Source organism: Scyliorhinus torazame, chromosome 18 (assembly GCF_047496885.1).
Source record: "Scyliorhinus torazame isolate Kashiwa2021f chromosome 18, sScyTor2.1, whole genome shotgun sequence".
NCBI classification, from domain to species: Eukaryota; Metazoa; Chordata; class Chondrichthyes; order Carcharhiniformes; family Scyliorhinidae; genus Scyliorhinus; species Scyliorhinus torazame.
This window is the reverse complement of record NC_092724.1, coordinates 121,046,198-121,067,637: the sequence shown is the minus strand read 5'-3', so window position 1 is coordinate 121,067,637 and position 21,440 is coordinate 121,046,198. Positions and strand designations below refer to the sequence as shown.

At 47.3% G+C, this 21,440-nt stretch overlaps 1 protein-coding gene across 1 annotated transcript in view; it reads left to right on the top strand.

The window, feature by feature from the left end:
* pik3r5 (phosphoinositide-3-kinase, regulatory subunit 5) overlaps positions 1 to 21,179 on the top strand; it is a 139,100-nt gene extending 117,921 nt beyond the window's left edge. Inside the window, exons 17-19 of the mRNA XM_072483263.1 lie at positions 12,268 to 12,350; positions 13,414 to 13,529; positions 15,148 to 21,179. Coding sequence (XP_072339364.1) covers positions 12,268 to 12,350; positions 13,414 to 13,529; positions 15,148 to 15,295 — 347 coding nt within the window. The 3' untranslated portion in view covers positions 15,296 to 21,179. The remainder of the gene's footprint in view (positions 1 to 12,267; positions 12,351 to 13,413; positions 13,530 to 15,147) is intronic.
* Positions 21,180 to 21,440: the final 261 nt, after the last annotated feature.

Sequence of the window (21,440 nt, the reverse complement as noted above, 5' to 3'; positions counted from 1 at the left end):
AGGAGGTCATTTGGCCCATCGGGTCTGCACCGGCCCTTGGAAAGAACACCCTACTTAAGCTTAAGCCCATACCTCCACCCTATCCTTGGAGCCCAACCAACCTAACCTTTGGACACTAAGGGGCAATTTAGCATGGCCAATCCACCTAACCTGCACATCTTTGGACTGTGGGGGGAAACCGGAGCACCTGGAGAAAACCCACGCAGACACGGGGAGAAAGTGCAAACTCCACACAGACAGTCACCCGAGACCAGAATTAAACCCGGGACCCTGGAGCTGTGAGGCAGCAGTGCTAACCACTGTGCCACCGTGCCGCCCATATATCATATATAGATTACACACAAAGAGGATACTTTATTCCATTTCCAAAGGTATGTTCATTAAAACGGCTGGTACTTTGGAACATATCACATATTTGAGTTGCAAGGCACCATCATATCATCACATAATTTCGGCTGAAGCAGAATTTAAAAAATTTTTTTTTAGAGTATCCAATTAATTTTTTCCAATTAAGGGTCAATTTACCTTGGCCAGTCCACCTATCCTGCACATCTCTTGGGTTGTGGGGGCGAAACCCACGCAAACACGGGGAGGATGTACAAACTCCACACGGACACGGACAGAGCCGAGATCGAACCTAGGACCTCGGCGCCGTGAGGCAACTGTGCTAACCACTTGCAGCACCGTGCTGTCCTAATTTTTAAAAATTATTTCACGGGATGCGGGCGTCACTCGCTAGGTCAGCATTTATTGCCCAAACTTAATTGCCCTTAGGGCGGCGATGAGCAGTCTTCTTGAACTGGTGTTGTCCATGTGGTGTACCACAGTTCTGCTCGGAATGGAGTTTCACGATTATGACCCAGCGACAGTGAAGGAATGGTGGTATGTTTCCAAGTCTGGATGGTGTGTGGCTTGGAGAGGAACTTGCAGGTGGTGGTGTTTCCATGCATCTGCTTGTCCTTGTCCCTCTAGGTTGTAGAGGTTGTGCGTTTGGGAGCTCTTGTCGAAGGAGCCTTGGCGAGGCTTGTGCATGGTACACACAATTGCCACTGTGCATTGATGGTGGAGGGAGTGAATGTTGAAGGTGTTGGAAGGGATGAAAATCAAGTGGGCTGCGTTGTCCTGGATGGCGTTGACCTCTTCACTGTTGCTGGAGCTGCACTGATTCAGGCAAGGAGAGAGTATTCCATCACACTCTTGACTTGTTGCTAGATGGCACAAGTGGCTTTAGGGAGGTGAGTTACTTGCTGCAGAATGTCCAGCCTCTGGCCTGGTCTTGCAGCCACCATATTTCTATGGCTGGTCCAGTTCAGTTTCTTGTCAACGGGGACACCCAGGATGTTGATGGGTGGGTGTTCAACAATGGCACTATCATTGAATGTCAAGGGGAGAAGATTCCATTCTCCGTTGCTGGAGATGGGCATTGCTTGGCACTTGTGTGGTGCAAATATTAGTACCATCTTTCTGTAATCTACACCTAATGCCAGTTATTCTGGGCAGCTGGAGGGTATCCTTCGTTGATTTGTGAAGTGCATGATCAAAATTAGATTAATTCTGTCCTCGCTACGCCCTTCCAAAATTCCTCCAGCGCAGGGCATGCCCAGAACATATGGGTGTGGTTTGCTGGGCTCCCTGAGCACCAAACACACCTGTCCTCACCCCCAAGAAACCGGCTCATCCTTGTCCCGGTCATGTGTGCCCTGTGCAGCACCTTAAACTGAATGAGGCTGAGCCTCGCGCACGATGAGGAAGAGTTCACCCGCTCCCGGGCATCTGCCCACGTCCCTTCCTCGATCTCCTCTCCCAACTCCTCCTCCCACTTACCTTTCACCTCCACCACTGTGGCCTCCTCCTCCTCCTGCATCACCTGGTAAGTTTCCGAGATCTTCCCCACTCCCGCCCACCCCCCCGAGAGCACCCTGTCCTGTACTGTGCGTGGCAGCAGCCGCGGGAATTCCACCACCTGCCGCCTGGCAAACGCCCTTACCTGTAAGTACCTGAAGGTGTTCCCCGGGGGGAGCCCGTACTTCTCCTCCAGCTCACCCAGGCTCGCGAACTTCCCGTCCACAAACAGGTCTCCCAACCTTCTTATCCCTGCCCTGTGCCACCCCGAAAACCCTCCATCTGTCCTCCCTGGGACGAACCGGTGGTTCCCCCTTATTGAGGTTCACACCAAGGCCCCAACTTCCCCCCCTGTGCCGCCTCCACTGCCCCCAGATTTTGCCACTACCGGGCTCGTGGTATACCTCCTTGGAGGGAGTGGCAGCGGTGCCGTAGCCAGTGCCCCCAGACTCGTACCCACACAGGACGCCATCTCCAGCCTCTTCCATTCAGTCCCCTCCCCCTCCATCAACCACTTGCGCACCATCGTCGCATTGGTAGCCCAGTAGTACCCACAGAGGTTGGGCAGCGCCAGCCCCCCCCCTATCTCTACTCCGCTCCAGGAACACCCTTCACACCCTCGGAGTCCCTCGCACCCACACAAACCCCATTATGCTCCTGTTGACCCGCCTAAAAAAGGCCTTCGGGATAAACACGGGGAGGCACTTGAACAGGAACAAAAACCTTGGGAGCACCGTCATTTTGACTGACTGCACCTATCCGCCAAGGACAGCGGCAACGCGTCCCACCTCTTGAACTCCTCCTCCATTTGCTCCACCAGCCTTGTGAAATTAAGCCTATGCCTGGATCCCCAAATACCTGAAGCTCCTCTCCACCCATTTTAGTGGGAGCTCGCCAATCCCCCTCTCCTGGTCCCCTGCGTGAACCACGAACAGCTCGCTCTTCCCCATGTTGAGCTTATACCCCGAGAAATCCCCGAATTCCCTGAGGATCCTCATTACCTCCGGCATTCCCTCCACCGGGTCCGCCACATATAGCAGCAAGTCGTCCGCATAGAGCGACACCCTATGCTCCTCCCCACCCCGCACCAACCCCCTCCATTAGGCTCAATGCCATTGAACCCTCAGTGCCATAGCCAGGGGTTCAATCGCCAGTGCGAAGAGCGGGGGGACAGGGGACACCCCTGCCTCGTCTCTCGGTGCAACCGAAAGTACTCAGACCTCCTCCTGTTCGTGGCCACACTCGCCATCGGGACCTCATACAACAGCCTGACCCACCTGACAAACCCCTCCCCAAACCCAAAGCTCTTCAGCACCTCCCACAGGTACCCTCACTCTAACCTATGGAAGGCTTTCTCAGCGTCCATCGCCATCACTATCTCCGCCTCCCCCTCCCTCACCGGCATCATGATAGCGTTCAGAAGCCTCCGCACATTCACGTTCAGCTGCCTCCCCTTCACGAACCCCGTCTGGTCTTCGTGGATCACCTGCGGCACACAATCCTCAATCCTCGTGGCTAAGACCTTCTCCAGCACCTTGGCATCTACGTTTAGCAACAAAATCGGCCTGTAAGACCCACACTGCAGGGGATCCTTGTCCCGCTTCAGGATCAAGGAGATCAGTGCCCGGGACATCGTCGGGGGCAAGGCCCCCCCCTCCCTTCCCTCATTGAAGGTCCTAACTAGCAACGGGCCCAACAGGTCCATATATTATTTTATAGAATTCGACCGGGAAACCGTCCGGCCCTGGTGCCTTACCCGCCTGCATGCTCCCTATCCCTTTGGTCAGCTCCTCCAGCCCAATTGGGGCCCCCAATCCCGCCACCAGTCCCTCCTCCACCTTCGGAAACCTCAGTTGGTCCAGAAAGCGGCCCATCCCTCCCTCCTCAAGTGGGGGCTCAGACCGATAAAATTCCTCATAAAAGTCCCTGAAGACCCCATTGATGTCAACCCCACTCCGCACCACACTCCCTCCCCTGTCCTTAACTCCCCCGATCTCTCTAGCTGCGTCCCGCTTCCGAAGCTGATGCGCCAGCATCCGGCTTGCCTTTTCCCCATATTCATAAATCGTCACCTGGGCCTTCCTCCACTGCGCCTCCGCCTTCCTGGTGGTCACCAGGTCGGATTCGGCCTGCAGGCTGCGCCTCTTCCTCAACAGTCCTTCCTCAGACACCTCTGCATACCTCCTGTCTACCCTCACCATCTCCCCCACCAGCCTCTCCCTCTCCCTCTGCTCCCTCCTCTCCTTGTGGGCCCTAATGGAGATCAGCTCTCCCCTAACCACCGCCTTCAGCGCCTCCCATACCAACCCCACTCAGACCTCCCCATTATCGTTGGCCTCCAGGTACCTCTCTATGCTTCCTCGGACCCGCTCACTCACCACCTCGTCCGCCAACAGCCCCAACTCCAAACGCCACAATGGGCGCTGGTCCCTCTCCTCCCCCAATACAGGGCATGATCCGAAATGGCTATCGCCGAGTACTCAGTATCCTCTACTCTCGCTATCAGCGCCCTGCTCAAAACAAAAAAGTCGATCCGGGAATAAGCCTAATGGACATGTGAGAAGAATGAATATTCCCTGGCCCCCGGCCTTGCAAATCTCCAGGGGTCCACCCCTCTCATCTGGTCCATAAACCCCCTCAGCACCTTAGCCGCCGCCGGCCTCCTACCCGTCCTAGACCTGGAGCGATCCAGTGCCAGATCCAACACCGTGTTAAAGTCTCCCCCCATTATCAGGCCCCCCACTTCCATATCTGGGATCCGACCCAACATGCGCCGCATAAAACCCGCATCGTCCCAGTTCGGGGCATACACATTGACCAGCACCACCCTCTCCCCTTGCAGCTTACTACTTACCATTACATACCTGCCACCATTGTCTGTCACAATGCTCGACGCCAAGAACGACACCTTCTTTCCCACCAAGATCGCCACCCCCCCGATTTTTGGCATCCAGCCCCGAATGAAACACCTGACCGACCCACCCCTTCCTCAATCTTACCTGGTCTGCCACCTTCAGGTGTGTCTCCTGGAGCATGACCACATCCACCTTCAGGTGTGCGAACACGCGGGCCCGCTTGACCGGCCCGTTCAGTCCCCTTACATTCCAGGTTATCAGCCGGATCAGAGGGCTACCCGCCCGCCGACTAGCCATAACCCCTCCTCGGCCAGCCACACACCTGCACCCCACACCCGGCCCGCTCCCCACGGCGGCAGACCCCCGTCTCGACCACCCCCCCCCCCCCCACTCGCTCCAGCTCCCCCTTGACCATAGCAGCAACAACTCGATTCTCTCCCCCCTGCACCCCCCCCCCCCCCCCCCCCACCCGGGCTAGGACCCCTCCTAGCTGCTTTACTCCCCCCATTGCACTTCCGCAAGTCTGCTGACCCCGGCCACTCCCGCCTCTCCTTCGACTCCTCCCATTGTGTGACACACCCTCCTCTTCCATTCCCCATCCGCAGGCTCTCTACCTCCCCCTTCCATCCCAAGCGCGGGAAACAACCCTCGCTTCCCGGCCCCGGCCCCGCCCCCTCCAGTCTTCAGCGCGGGAAAAAGCCCGCGCTTTCCACCTACCCGGCCCCGCCACCTCTGACGCAGCTCCTTTTACAGGCCCAGTCCCCTCACCCCCGACTCGGGCCTCCCACTCCCCCGTGGAGGCCCATCACACTGCCGGCCATCCACCCCTGTTCCGTTTGCTTACCCCCCTCCAAGAGCCCACCCGACCAACCCAACCAAAACAGTGCTCAACCCGCCTTAACCACCCTCACCAAACCAGAAAGAAAAAAAACGAGCAAAGGACCCCCCCTCAAAAAGTAACATATCAACCGCAATCCCCCAACGCCCATCCCAACCCTCAATCTGTGTCCAACTTCTCGGCCTGAACAAAGGCCCACGCCTCCTCCGGAGACTCAAAATAATGTTGCTGGTCCTTGTAGGTGACCCACAGTCGCGCCGGCTGCAACATGTCAAACTTCACCCCCTTCCTGTGCAGCACCGCCTTCGCTCGATTGTACCCGGCCCTCCCCTTCGCCACCTCCGCACTCCAGTCCTGGTATATTCGAACCTCCGCGTTCTCCCACCTGCTGCTCCTCTCCTTCTTGGCCCACCTGAGCACACACTTCTGATCCGCCTCGACCGATTCTCCATCTCCTCGAACCGCTCCTGCCATTTCTTATGGATCGCCACGTGCGCCTCCACCTTTACCGCCAGGCCTAAGATCTTGTCCTCGTTGTCGGAGATCTTTTGTCGGGCCTCGCGGATCGCCACCCCCTGGGCCGTCTGTGTCTCCAGCAGCTTATCGATAGAAGCCTTCATCGGCTCAAGCAAGTCCGCTTTAATCTCTCTGAAGCAGCGCTGGATAACCTCCTGTTGCTCCTGCGCCCACTGCATCCATGCTGCCTGGTCCCCGCCCGCCGCCATTTTGTTCTTCTTCCCTCGCACCTTCTTCTGGTCCACCACCACCTTTTTAGTCGCCCTGCTCCTGGTATAAGCCAAATACTGTCAGGGAACTATTGTACTCTCCTTCCCACGGCGGGAAACATCGGAAAAATGCCGTTGGGGGCCCTGAAAAGAGCCCAAAAGTCAGTTTTTTGCAGGAGCTGCCGAATGTGCGACTTGGCTCCGCATAGCTGCAACCGGAAGTCAGTTCCTTTGGTGTATGAATGTGAGACTAAACTTCACCCATAGGGTGGATTCTACTAGGGGTTGGGGGTGGGGACAGATTACCTGCCTTCCCTGACCTGAAGGTCAGTGGGCATCTCGCTAACTGTGAAACGTGGCTGCCCTGCAGCGCTATTACACTGAAGGTGACCTTAATTGGACCAGAGTGAGACTACTTCCCTTTAGTGACCCAATCCTAGTGAGCTGTTGGCCAATCAAATTTATGAGTGGCTCTGTAGTTTCAGCAGCTACTACTGGTACTGCAACCAGTCCCCCGGTGAAGATGTCGCCCAGGCTTTCAGGTAAACCTGGCGATTTTGGCCAGTCACGGCTGGGAGAGCCCAGCAAGGCTGAGGACAGGAGAGGGGAGCATGGAAGGGGGTGTGGGATAGGGGGTCAGGTTAGAGAGGCGAGATAGGTCGAACAAAGGGGGAACCACATTGAGGATGGGTGCCCCGATGGGCTCAGGGAACCCTCTTAGGAGATACACCACCCCTTTCCTGTCCCCACAACCTAAGAGATGTGCAGGATAGGTGGACTGGCCAAGGTAAATTGCCCCTTAATTGGAAAAAATAAATTGGATATTCTAAATTTACAACAAAAAAAAATTCTGCTTCAGCCGAAATTATGTGATGATATGATGGTGCCTTGCAACTCAAATATGTGAGATGCTCCAAAGTACCAGCCATTTTAATGAACATACCTTTGGAAATGGAATAAAGTATCCTCTTTGTGTGTAATCTACATATGGGGCGAAATTCTCCGGAAACGGCGCGATGTCCGCCGACTGGCGCCCAAAACGGAGCAAATCAGACGGGCATCGCGCCGCCCCAAAGGTGCGGAATGCTCAGCATCTTTGGGGGCCGAGCCCCAACATTGAGGGGCTAGGCCCGCGCCGGTCGAATTTCCGCCCCGCCAGCTGGCGGAAAAGGCCTTTGGTGCCCCGCCAGCTGGCGCGGAAATGACATCTCCGGGCGGCGCATGCGCGGGAGCATCAGCGGCCGCTAACAGCTTCCCACGCATGTGCAGTGGAGGGAGTCTCTTCCGCCTCCGCCATGGTGGAGACCGTGGCGGAGGCGGAAGGGAAAGAGTGCCCCCACGGCACAGGCCCGCCAGCGGATCGGTGGGCCCCGATCGCGGCCCAGGCCACCGTGGGGGCACCCCCTGGGGCCAGATTGCCCCGCGCCCCCCCCAGGACCCCGGAGCCCGCCCACGCCGCCTTGTCCCGCCAGTAAGGTAGGTGATTTAATTTACACCGGCAGGACAGGCATTTATTTTAGTGGCGGGACTTCGACCCATCTGGGCCGGAGAATCGAGCGGGGGGGGCCCGCCAACCGGCGCGGCGCGATTCCCGCCCCCCACCCCCGAATCTCCGGTGCCGGAGACTTCGGTAACCGGCGGGGGCGGGATTCATGCCAGCCCCCGGCGATTCTCCGACCCGGCAGGGGGTCGGAGAATTTCGCCTATGATATGTGGGGCGGCACGGTGGCACAGTGGTTAGCACTGCTGCCTCACAGCTCCAGGGTCCCAGGTTTAATTCTGGTCTCGGGTGACTGTCTGTGTGGAGTTTGCACTTTCTCCCCGTGTCTGCGTGGGTTTTCTCCAGGTGCTCCGGTTTCCCCCCACAGTCCAAAGATGTTCAGGTTAGGTGGATTGGCCATGCTAAATTGCCCCTTAGTGTCCAAAGATTAGGTGGGGTTACTAGGCTACAAGGATAGGGTGGAGGCATGGGCTTAAGCTTAAGTAGGGTGTTCTTTCCAAGGGCCGGTGCAGACCTGATGGGCCAAATGACCTCCTTCTGCACCGTAAATTCTATAAACTCTTTGGTAATGAAATTAAGCAAATTTCTCAATACACTGATTAGTGCTATTTTCAGAAATATAAAATGACTAGCTGGAGCAACTGGCAGCCCACACTATCAAAGCTGCTGGGCTGGCTGCCATGTTTCCACCTTCCTCTGCGCACCAAAGAATTACAATGGAGAAAAAATGAGACCTTTCATTGTCAACTTAAAGGCATCAATAGGAAAAAGGGCTTGCGGGATGTGAGACGCCTTACCCATACCCTGTAATATGAGGGAACAGGTGGGCAAATAGGCGGCTGGCAGACCAGTCGCTTGATATTACATGCCCCCCGCCTTGAAATACATTGGCAGGAGAACTATGAAATTCACCCCATGGTACTTATTCCCAATCAATGTGTCTCATAGAAACATAGAAAATAGGTGCAGGAGCAGGCCATTCGGCCCTTCGAGCCTGTACCACCATTCAATATGATTATGGCTGATCATGCAAATTCAGTATCCCATTCCTGCTTTCTCTCCATACCCTTTGATCCCTTTAGCCGGAAGGGCCACATCCAGCTCCCTCTTGAATATATCCAACAAACTGGCCCCAACAGCTTTCTTTGGTAGAGAATTCCACAACTTCACAACTCTCTGAGAGAAGAGGTTCTTCCTCATCTCAGTCCTGAATGGCTTACCCCTTATTCTTAGGCTATGCCCCTATTCTGGATGTCCCCAACATTGGGAACATTCTTTCCGCATCTAGCCTGTCCAATGCCATCAGGATTTTGTATGTTTCTATGAGATCCCCTCTCATTCTTCTGAACTCCAGTGAGTACAAGCCCAGTTGATCCAGTTTTTGTTCATATGTCAGTCCCGCCATACCAGGAATTAGTCTGGTGAACCTTCGCTGGACACCCTCAGTAGCAAGAATGTCCTTCCTCAAACTAGGAGACAAAAACTGCACACAATAGTCAAGGTGTAGCCTCACCAAGGCCCTGTATAATTGCAGCAAGACAGCCCTACTCCTATACTCAAATCCTCTCGCTTTGAAGGCCAGCATGCCATTAGCTTTCCCACACCACCTGCTGTATCTGCATGCCAACCTTCCACAATGACACCCAGGTCTGTGCTGGACAATGCATAAGAGTGAGCATCAGGGTTAGACTTATTGTAACGCCTGTCATGATCAAATAGAGCAGTGTATTACAAATTTATTTTCCTGGGCCCCACTTTTGCCAACTGACTGATCTTCAGGACCCACCCCACATTCGCTTATCCAGTCCTGAGTCAAGGCAGTGTTTGGAACACTAAAGCTTTCTTGCCCTAGGCAAGGGAGGGATAGAAACTAATCTAGTTTGCTGTTAATCACTCTCCAGTAGCTCCTGGTGCATTGAATTTGTCATCATAGAATAAGGATGGGATCAGACATGCCTGTGATGTCCTCCTAACTATAAAAGTTCATTGTCCAGGATCACACATGAAGAATAGTTACTCATGAGAGATACTGAACATATTCCGCCTTAATAAATCCTTGGGAAAAGGACATGTGTTCAATGAATGGCCAATTTTCACCAGGTGCTCTATGTCTTGGACAGTATTTGCATCGTCTCCTGGAAAACCTAGGAATAAAACTAACAGACAAAGACTCCCAGGATGGCAAGGCAGCACAGTGGTTAGCACTGTCTGTACAGAGTCTGCACGTTCTCTCCATGCCTGCATGAGTTTCCTCCGGGTGCTCCAGTTTCCTCCCACAGTCCAAAGATTTGCAGGTTAGGTGGATTGGCCATGCTAAATTTCCCCTTAGTTTCCAAAAAGGTTAGGAGGGGTTACTGGATTACAGGGATAGGGTGGAGTAGGGTGCTCTTTTCAAGGGTCGGTGCAGACTCGATGGGCCGAATGGCCTCCTTTTGCACTATACATTCTATGAAGCAGAGGGGCAGCCGCAGGTTCTTACTGAGTATTTCCTCCATTGAGGACTTGGCTGCCTCGCCCAAAGCCTCGGGCTCCACGGCAACGACCTTGTCCGGACCTATCAACATCCTGCGCCCGCCAGGACGCTGTCACCGGCGCCACCCCACGCTCAAACTGCAACATGAGAACACTCACCTTTTCAGAATTAAAGATTCAGGTCCCCACCAAGCTACGCCAATACCATACCAGTCTAGGTTTTACAATAGTCCGATTTTCATGAAGCAGCTCAGCATCAACTCCACGCTCCTGCTTGTTGAATGCATTCTGTCCAATACAAACTACCAGCTCCATCATTTCCCATCATCATTATGTGGGGAACTTGTGCAGAGAGTTTGCACCATCCCCTCATGGCACGACTAGTGTACATTGCCCACTCGGAATTGCTTTTCAGAAGACTTTCCAATTGTATAGAACAAAGTTCCTTCAATGCACCGAAAAGGAAACATACTGTGGACATGATACTTTATTCCAATGTGTTGCAAGTGAAGCACATTGAAGAAAAGCTGCCAGTGACGGTATGATTTGCTCACAGCCCCCAGGTAGCGATTGAGTGTAAAGTCAAGTGGGTCCCCCGGCTGTCCGTTGAATTTGATATTCGGTTTCAAAATTCGGCGCAGTTGCAAGGATAAGGAAACAAAAGATCTTTCTACCTGCCTTTCAATCAAAGATTCCTTTGTGCTTATAGCATGGCACAGTAGCACAGTGGTTAGCACTTGCTTCACAGCGCCAGGGACCCAAGTTCGTTTCCCGGCTTGGGTCACTGTCTGTTTGGAGTCTGCACGTTCTCCCTGTGTCTGCGTGGGTTTCCTCCGGGTGCTCCGTTTTCCTCCCACAAGTGTACACCAACAGGCGCTGGAGTGTGGCGACTAGGAGCTTCTCACAGTAACTTCATTGCAGTGTGACAATAATAAAGATTATTATTATTAATTATTATTGAATGCCAACACCTTGGGATTGTTGCTATGCTAACTGAGGGAGGGGAGGGGGGCGATTGGGAAGAGAATGGATTTTGATCGCAGCGTGTGAGCGGCAGCTACAGTTGGAGCCGGGTGGTCACCGAGAGAAGCGGTTGGGACCTGTGGAAGGCTTGATGCAAGGGCGCATGTGCGAAAATGTCAGTGGCCACGGCAAACATGCACTCTTCAGTGGTACCTCTGAGCTTCATGTTGAGTCGTTGGCTTGTTAAATTCTGTTTTTTACAGGAGAGTGGCTTCTCCCTATGAATTACTGAATTGTTGCCGGCCGCAGGCTACGTGACCCTTCTGACACCCGCCCGCGGCCCACCTGCGGGTCGCGGCCCGCACTTTGAAAAACCCTGACATAGCCTATTGACATTCCCCATCCACGCTCACAGGTTAGGAATTACAATTGAAACAAATTGCTGGAAGGCCGTTGGGCCTGAATCCAGTAACTTGAGGATAGCAAGAAACAAAAGTATTTAGTGTGGCCAAACCACCTACCCTGCACATCTTTTGGGTTGTGGGGGCGAGACCCACGCAGACACAGGGAGAATGTGCAAACTCCACACGGACAGTGACCCGGAGCCGGGATCGAACCTGGGACCTCAGTGCTGCACGCAGCAGTGTTAACCACTGCACCACTGTGCCACACAAAGTTTTGTAAAAGATAACCTGACTATCCTAGTTCCCTTGATCAACATGAGTAAAAAAATAAAGAATTGAAGGTCTTTTAGAATGCTGAAGATTTTTTTCTCCAAAAAATATGAGAATCCGATGCTCATGGCTTAAAGGATAAATTGTCTCCAACAATTCAAAAGTTTAAAATGATTATTTCTGCTATTGCTTATGTTTTTCAACTGCAGCAGTTTTAAAACATATACTTTTGAAATCAAATCCAACTGTGCTAATTAAGGATTCAGTACGATCATTGTTTTTAGTCACATATACATGATAACCAATGTGTTTTAAAACATAAATCTAGATTATTTGACTGCATTTTTCTAATCAGAATAATACATTTCTCTAAAAAATAAATTCTCATTTCCCTCAGAATCCAATACAGAATATCTTCATCTTTCAATGACTGAGGTGGTGAAACGACAGAACTCTAAATCCAAAAAAAGTTTTAATCAGGTAGGTACTGAGATGTTGTGGCCGTAGAAGCTCAAAAGCAGGTCATTTTTGCATGGTTCTGCAAAATACACTGGGGGAACCAATTAGAAAATCATTTACAATATGTGGTCGCAGTAAGTGAGGCGTCCGACACAGCACAAGCCAGCAAAATTACTCCTTTAAAGTCATGTCTCTAATTAGATTAATGAAACCTTTATAAAATTACCAGTGCATGAGAAATCTAATTGACAATGATGATAACCCCTCAACTGTTTTCGGTTATTTGCAGACACTAAAGTACTGTGGTTTTAGTTGCTGCGGTCTCTTTTAGCAGCTGACAGCGTGCACACATTATGTCCTTTTTCGCGCTCAGCTACAAGTTTCTCAACTGATGTGTTGCAATTTTTGTTTGTGACTGCCACCGCCAGAAATGTGTGTTTTTGTTTTTAATTTTCACAGTCCCAGTACTGAGGTCCCCTTCCGCTGCAAATCTTCCAACCACCCCCTCCCACATTTATGCCGTATCTATTTTCTTTATGGATCTCTGTGAGTCTGCTATGGTTGTGATTTCTTGGCATGCACCCTGTTGATTCAATACCTTTTAACATTGGTGATACATTTGTTTTATGTGGAGTTCCAGAGTTCGGGGAAAATATTTTCTTCTCCCAATTGATGTTGGAAGTTTCCCTGTAATTGGCTTCATTTTTCGGAATCATTCTTGACAATAGTACTGCTTGTGCATTTCCAGGAGGGGTTCTTGGAATTTCATCTGGCTGATCTAACCTTCCCAAACACAGGGCCACCTTATTGCTGCCTTAACTGGCATCAATTAACTCAAGATGGAGAGGGGAGACAGAACAATGGTGCCTCATAGTGGAGATATGTCACAAACCCAAAATATTCCCTCTGCCCTATTGGGACAGGCGTGACTCCTAAATGACTTAAGATTCAAGTTTATGTCCAAACAATAGCATTGGAAAGGAAATTAACTTTGATCAGAATATTTGGTACTGAGTACATATTCCACAGAATGTTGGCTGAATCAACATATTTATTTGATGTAAATTCCTTTCTGTTGCTTTAGCAAATAAGTATAACCAAAATCAAGATTGACAAGGTACAGATTATCGGGGTTAATAATACCACGTTTGCAGTTTGTCTGGACCAGGACGAGCAAAAGGTTTTTCAGAGTGTAACAAGGTAGGAGAATGATTTTATCTTTTTCACCATTTGTTATTTTTTGCAACTTATTTTAGTATTTAATAAAATATAAATGCAGAGACCATAGTTTTCCTGCAATCACCTTTTGAACCTGGTGTGGAGATGCCGGCGTTGGACTGGTGTGGGCACAGTAAGAAGTCTTATAACACCAGGTTAAAGTACTAGCTTTCGGAGCGCCTGGTCATTCACCTGAGGAAGGAACTGTGCTCGAAAGCTAGTGATTCAAAACATACCTGTTGGACTTTAACCTGGTGTTATAAGACTTCTTGCCTTTGAACCTTTGCATGGATGTGGTGTTTTTATCACAATTCTCGTGCCATACCTGAACAGGGAGTGCCTATTACCAACGGTAAATGGCTGAAATGGGAAGCTGTTTTAATTTCTCATTCCTCATACCAATGGTCACAAAGATTCCCTGAAACAAAAATAATTGTTACTATTCCATTTCCTCAAAATAACTTATTTTAATATACACGTATTTCAATTCCGAAACTTGCTTTGGTGTCTCTTAATTTGGTTAAACAAGCCGACAATGTGTATTGATAAGGAAATAAGTCAGGACAGTTATGGGCATACAAATGATGAGAGACAGGTGAAGCATCTCTATATATATATATATATATATATTATATATATGATATCCATGATATAATGTGTATAACACTCTATCCCATCCAAAAGACAATTCAAATTACCTTGGCCGAAAATTTCTGACTCTTCCGGTCCCACCAATAATGGCCCCTTGCCCCACCCACTGCAGGATCTGCCCGCAGCAGAAGGTGCAAGTGGGCCGAGCACACCGCAACAAAACATGCCCGGGGGGGGGGGAGGGTGCGGAAAATCCCATCTATTGTTTTACAGGTGAATATCCGTTTACCGTTTAATGATCACATTCTGATGATTCACAACTGTTTTATTGAGTTCAGTTTTGAATACTAGTTTTCACTCTTCCCTTCTGGGACCTCTCTCTGTCCAGAAGCCAACCCCCTTACCAGGTAAAAGCCCACCCTCAAGTACAGTCTTCAATGAGCGTCACCTGCTCTCAACTCACTCTGAAGCATAACCTGGTTTACTCTTAAAGGCTCCTGCATTTTTAACATTGTCATACTATCATCCATAAGCACCTTAAAAACTATGAAATATAAGGCAGCACGGTGGTGCAGTGGGTTAGCCCTGCAGCCTCACGGCGCCGAGGTGCCAGGTTCGATCCCGGCTCTGGGTCACTGTCCGTGTGGCGTTTGCACATTCTCCCTGTGTTTGTGTGGGTTTTGCCCCCACAACCCAAAAATGTGTAGGCTAGGTGGATTGGCCACGCTAAATTGCCCCTTAATTGGAAAAAATGAATTGGGTAACTAAATTTATACTAAAAATATAACAGCAAAATATGAAGTAAAACATTTTAAGGTGGCTATAATTCTTTAGTAAAACCACTTTATAGCGTACATAAAGGAACTAATACGTAGCTTATTGGCTTAAAATAATTAGCAACCAGGTCATGTTGCGTAAACTGGTTTGGAACAAATTGTACAGCTTTTTCTGATTTTGATGCTTTGATATAAGAATGATCGTGTACGTTATATTGTTTTGTCTTGTTTAGATGCGAGGTATCTGTGTGTTACAAGCCTGAGGACAAGGTGCCTCAGAAGTTGAAGGGACACACCTCTTTTCAGATGCAGCAGCAACCATCAAAGTTCTATTCGCTCCTCTGCCTTCCAATTATAACTTTCAGTGGAGCTTTGCCGTAGGAACTGCAGACAGCGACACAGTGTCCCTACCGTACGACTGTCTGAAAACATTGTTGCAGCAAAACAATGGACCTGATTTTATACTTTGTGCTGGCACTAATAGATTTACTACTGTGTAAATATAACTCTTCATTGGCGCTCACAAAAGGAATCAGGTGAAGTGGTAAAGGTGTGGCATTCTAAATTGTGACTCAAATGGGACAAACATAGGTTGCTTCACAGCCAATGTTAATGAAATTGCGAAAGAGGGAAGCGACAGAATGGTTCTGAGACAGCAGTGGCTATTTGTGTTGAAATTGTTTCAGATATTGGAGCTCTGCAGTCACAATTCAGCAGAAGCCTATCACAGGCCTTGAGTTGCATATCCATGTGGTGCAAATATAAAGCTCTCGGAGGATAGTAGTGTGATGCATCCCCCTTTGTGCATTGATGCATTGCAGCACAGAGTGACCATAGATTGCAACATTAATGGGTGGAATGGGAAGTACAGAATCTGGTAGGAATAGGAATTTGGAGTTGGGGGATCAATGAGGTGTTTGTTTTTGTGTTTCACAGTTGCAAGTTAGTGGAGTGGGAAAATAAACAATCAAAGCAAAACCTTAAAACAGACAGAAAGGTAAATAACTATAAACTAATATAGACTAAGATAAGGGAAAAATTAGGATAACTAAACCAGGTTTCAAAAGCATGAGATTTTCCATTAATCTGAAATAAATAACTCCCAAGACCCAGCGACATTACAGGATAGCAGTTTGGTGATTGATTTTTTTCACTTTTGGGGAAGTTAATAGTGTTTTTTTTTATCAAAGGCAGTTAGCCATTCTGAATTCTCACTCAGTATACCCGAACAGGCGCCAGAGTGTGGCAACTAGGGGAATGTCTCAGCTTTGAGTCATTCTAGCTGTGAGTCAATGAGCCGGCATTAGACGTGGAGACAACCTGGGAGGGGGAGGAATTTCTGGATTGTTTCATTCGGACCACAGCCACAAATCCAGAAGAAAGTACAGGGTCAGGAAGAAGATTGTGTGACTGTCCAGGTAGCCGAGACTTAGAAGTAATGAAGGAATTCCCTCAGACCCAGGACCTGTCCAATAGGTATGGCACACTTGCTATCATTGAGGACAAGGAGAAAGGTTGTTGGGAGGACAGCTGGAATGTAGGCCTTAAGGCACCCTGGCTCAGAAGCTGTCCAAGAGCAAGGGAGAGCTGGATAAAAATGCCGTGATGAGAGAGGATTTCATATTTAGGGAGACAGGTAGCATCCTCTGCAGCCACAAGTGAGAGTCCCAAAGAGTGTATTGTCCATGTATCAGGGTAAAGAATATCTTGAGGCAGCTAGAAAGCAGATGGGAAAGGTCAGCAAGACCAGGAAGAAGATCCTGCTGAGAGAGTATCAGGAACTAAGTTAAAATTCAGGATCTCTAGCAATCAGCAGAATTAACTTGTCTCTAAAGCACTGGCATGGGAAAGAGGGGTTCCTTTTCATGTGGGACTGGCTCCCAGTACAGGAGGGAGCTAACTGATGGGACTGGAATTAAACGAAAAAGGAAGTTGGCAAGGCTTTAAACTAGTAAAACGGATTGGTGCAGAGGTGGGAGGGTGGAGTGTGGCATGGAGAGGTGGCAGAGGGATCTACAAGTACTGAAGCAAGCTTAAATATAAATGAAACTGGAAAGGGGCCCATGGTACAGTTTAAATTTAGAGAGGACAGAAATAGCTAGGGAATAAAAAGTTGTGGAGCAGATGATGAAAATTAAAGTGAGAAGGACTGCTATCATAAGTGAATTAAATTGTATACTAATTCACACTGCATCCATAATTAAATAGGGATACTGAAGTCAATAATACATTGTAAGGAATGAAATGTAATAGGAATTACTGAGATATGGCTATAGAAAGATCAGCACTGGGAATTAAGCATTCCAGGTATAACATACTTTGGAATGATAGAGGGAAATTGGGAGGTGTCGTATCTATACTTACTCAACAAAATGGAAGTAGAAAAAAAATGAGTACTGACATAAAGTCCACCTGGATAGTAATAAAAGATAATAGAGAATCCAACACACTGGTAGGGGAGGGTATTGACCGCCTAAAAGTGGAAGGGGATGAAGGAAGGAATATGGAAATAAATTAGGTAACTAAATTTTTTTTAAAAAATCAGTGGGGGATTTGAACTATCCTGAAATGAATTGGCCAGAAGAGGTCAGTCGGGGGTTAAGGGAATGGAGCTCCAACAATATGTGCAGGACTCCTTTCTATCCAAGGATGTGAGAAGCCCAACAAGGCAGGATTTGTTACTGGATCAAGTAATGGGCAATGAAGCAGAATAGATAAGAGAAGTAAAAGTTTTTTTTTAAATTTAGAGTACCCAATTCTTTTTTCCAACTAAGGGGCAATTTAACGTGTCCAATCCACCTACTCCGCACATCTTTGGGTTGTGGGAGTGAGACTATGCAGACATGGAAAATGAACAAACTCCACACAGGCAGTGACTTGGGACCAGGATTGAACCCGGGTCCTCAGTGCCGAAGGCAGCAGTGCTAACCACTGTGCCATAGTGCCACCCAGAGAAGTAAAAGTTGAAGAACATCTAGGAATTAGGTGCTTGAAGTTTATTATCGAGAAGAATATAAACATGACAAAGACTGGGTTAATAGCTTTTTTTTATGGATTGTGAAAGAACTTGGGAAATTTAAAATGAACAACAATATTGGCAAACAATAATGTAAAACAACAATGGGTAACATTATGAATATTCTCCAGGCACATAAATAAAAAGGCAAGTCAGGTTAGGAATTGGATCATCAAGGGACGGTCAGGATAAAACAGCAGAAATAAAAGATTCTGTGATTAAATAATTGCTTTGCTTCAGTATTTATCAGGGAGATGGATCAGGTGAACATGATGCCAGAAGATGAGATTAGAAATTATATATACATAAAAAAATTAAAGTATTTAAAAAACTAATCAAACTCAAAATGGATAAAACCTTTAGAGTGGACAAATTGCATCCACACATTTTTAACACAATCTGGAACAGAGAGGAGAGATATTATTACACACATTTATTAACTAATTAAATAAGGGTGGAGTACTAGTGGACTGGTGTATGACTAACATTATACCGATATATGACAAAGGAGATAACAGCTAACAGAGAGATTAGGTAAGGGTAACATATCTAGATCTCCAAAAAGCCTTTGTTCAAGAGCCACATAATAGACTAATAAATAAAAATTGAGCATGTGGAGTCAGGAAGGAAGTAGCAGAATGAATATCTAGCCGGCTGCAAGATGGAAAGCAGAGATTATGAGTAAAGAATAGCTGATCAGAATGACAGAAGGTATTGGGGATCCCACAAGGATCAATGCTGGAATATTTGTAGTTCATAATCTAGATTCATTTAGATTTAGGAATCTAAAACACAATTTTTAAGTTTGCATGACACCAAATCGTGGGTTGGGGGACGATAAATAATCAACACTGAGAGGACTAACAAATGACATGACAGGGTTTCTCATTGGAAAATTGATTTGAATAGCAGGTATTTTTATATTTGTTCAAGGGATAAGGGCTTCGCTGGCTGGGCCAGCATTTACTGCCCATCCCTAAGGGCATTTAAGAGTCAACCGTGTGTAAGTATAACCTTTCAGGAAGAGAAATGAGGAAGTCACATACTTGAAAGGGCAGAGAAACACCAGGGATGAAGGAAAATAGATTTACAAGGAGGATTTCAGGAATACAAAGGATTAACAGGTTGGCTCTCCTTGCTTTTGAAAAGGGAAGGCTGAGGGGTAACCCAGTAACAATCCTTAAAATTATGAAAGATTTTTGTGTTGAGTTAAACTGAGAGAGAGTCAGAGTTCCACTTGTGGGGAAAGAGCAAAGCTGGAGGCCATGAATAGAGATAGTTATTAAGTCATCAAATAAATAATTCAGAAGAAACCTCTTTGGAATGTTGAGAACATGGTACCCACTACCACAAGGAATGGAAGGGGAGGCTAGATCAACAAATGAATGATAAGCTAATGGCAGGTAATTCTGGTAGCATTGGATGCAAAAGAAAAGGAGGATCAAGTGGAGAAAAAAGACAGACATGGACAGGTTGGGCCGAATGGTTTGTTACATTGTTGCATATTCCACGTTATTTTATGCAATATCGTAAGATGCATATCCTGGCTGCAATGTAGTCATATCAGCACTATAAAGAAATTACAAGCCTCGAGGGAAGGAATAATAAATCGGTGCTATTCTTTATCATTCTTATGCAACTCATGACAGGATTGCTCGGTATTTTGAGGAGATGCCTGGAATAATAGCCTGCCCTTTTTGATTGGAACAGTGGGCGGGATTCTCCGGGAACTCGCTGGCGGGTATGCGCTGCCGGTGGGAAAATTGAATCACAATGGAGCAGAAAATTCTGGCCAGTAGGTGAAATTGTGATGGTTTGAAAAGGTACTAAATGAAAAGACAAAACTTGAATAAAAAGGTGTTGTAAACTAGTTCTCCAGTATGGAGGACCTTGCAGTACGATGCAAATAATCCATGTAAAAGAGAACCCAATATTCTAATTCAGTGCACATAATCTACTTGATAAGCTGCAGTAAATTTTACAACTTCCTTAATGTACGACTAAAGGAGATTAATCGAGCTAAACAGACATCTAGTGCAGAATTTCATTGTCCGGGTCCCTCTCTGGTTAAACTGATTCAGTCATGCTAGTTAAACAAATAATGCTGCAAATAATTTATCTTGTGCATAATTATAAACTCCTGAGAAAGACATTAATGGGGTTAAATTAGCATTTTAGTTCACATCTCTCCTGGCCTCCATTGACATTCTAATGAATTTGTCCAGTAAAATAAGTTAATTTTAATTCAGGCACAATGAATTAAAGACTGGTTGTCCTCTTGAGATTTTTAAAAAAACTAACCCACTGAAATACTGATTTATGTTTAAACTGTTTGGGAAACTAATTGAGAATTTGCCAGGATTCAAGTGCCTTGCTGGTTAAACTGACCAGTATTATGTTGTACAGCTTCTTATTTCTTTGGTGTCACATACGAGTGTCACTGCTACTGATGATGTCTCAAAATTATTTCAACTTTCTTTACTTATTTTTGGAATATGTTTTGTTTCAAATTTTTCAAGAAAATTGTGAATTAAGACATTGAGGAGGAATTCCTCTGTTTAAAAACAACAAGAATACCCAGAAGAAAATTTCCCTCATTGTCTCTCTGACTTTGCACACTTTTTAATTTGAGTTTATGATTATTATTCGTATACTACGCCAAATGGGTATTTTGGAAGCTACTAAGTTGGTATGTTTTGAAAATGAAATTTGATTCAGCACTCAGTTAAAAATAATCTTCATGTTGTGTACTTTTGGCGGGAGTTTAAAACTTGCTTGAAAAGATTACTACAGGGAGTTTATGGGTTATTATTCTCTGTGACAAATACAATCAGAATCAATTCACGGTGGAAACCCGTGACTATTGTACAGGAACCTGACTCCTTTTGAATTGACCAAACTGGTCTCACGTTTATACACCAAATAGTGTCAACAATTTGTCTGAAACCTTTGAGATTATAACTCCGGTCTACTCCGAGATGATGTAATATGTGCAATAATTATTATTCTATTCCGAGTTCTTCTCCTGTTTTCCTCCATGGCAGCCACTGTATATTAATAGCTTCAGAAAGTGCACTGGCAGTTTATTTCTTTTCCTCATAGTTGGGGCTGTTGTATAAAACTTTCAGAGGTGAATTGCACTGTCTTTAAGATACTCGATTGTACACTAAACTGTATATATTTTGTATAATAAAGGTACACTGTAACAATAGAATATACACCTTGATCACTGAATATAAAGCATATTGAAGTACAAACAGACTTTGAAGTGTCTTTGTGTCCCTATGTTAACATGACACGTTCCTGAATAAAATAGATTGTCTCTGTGTTTAGTGTTTGAGGGGGGGGGGGTTGCTTGGTCATATTAGAGGGCGGTTTAGAGTCATTTGCATTGGTGTCGGTCTGGAGTCACATATGAGACAGACAGAGAAGGAACAGTGGGCTTCCTTCTCTGAAGGACTTTAATGAACCAAGTGGTTACTATTACTGGTACCAGCTTTATAACTCCAG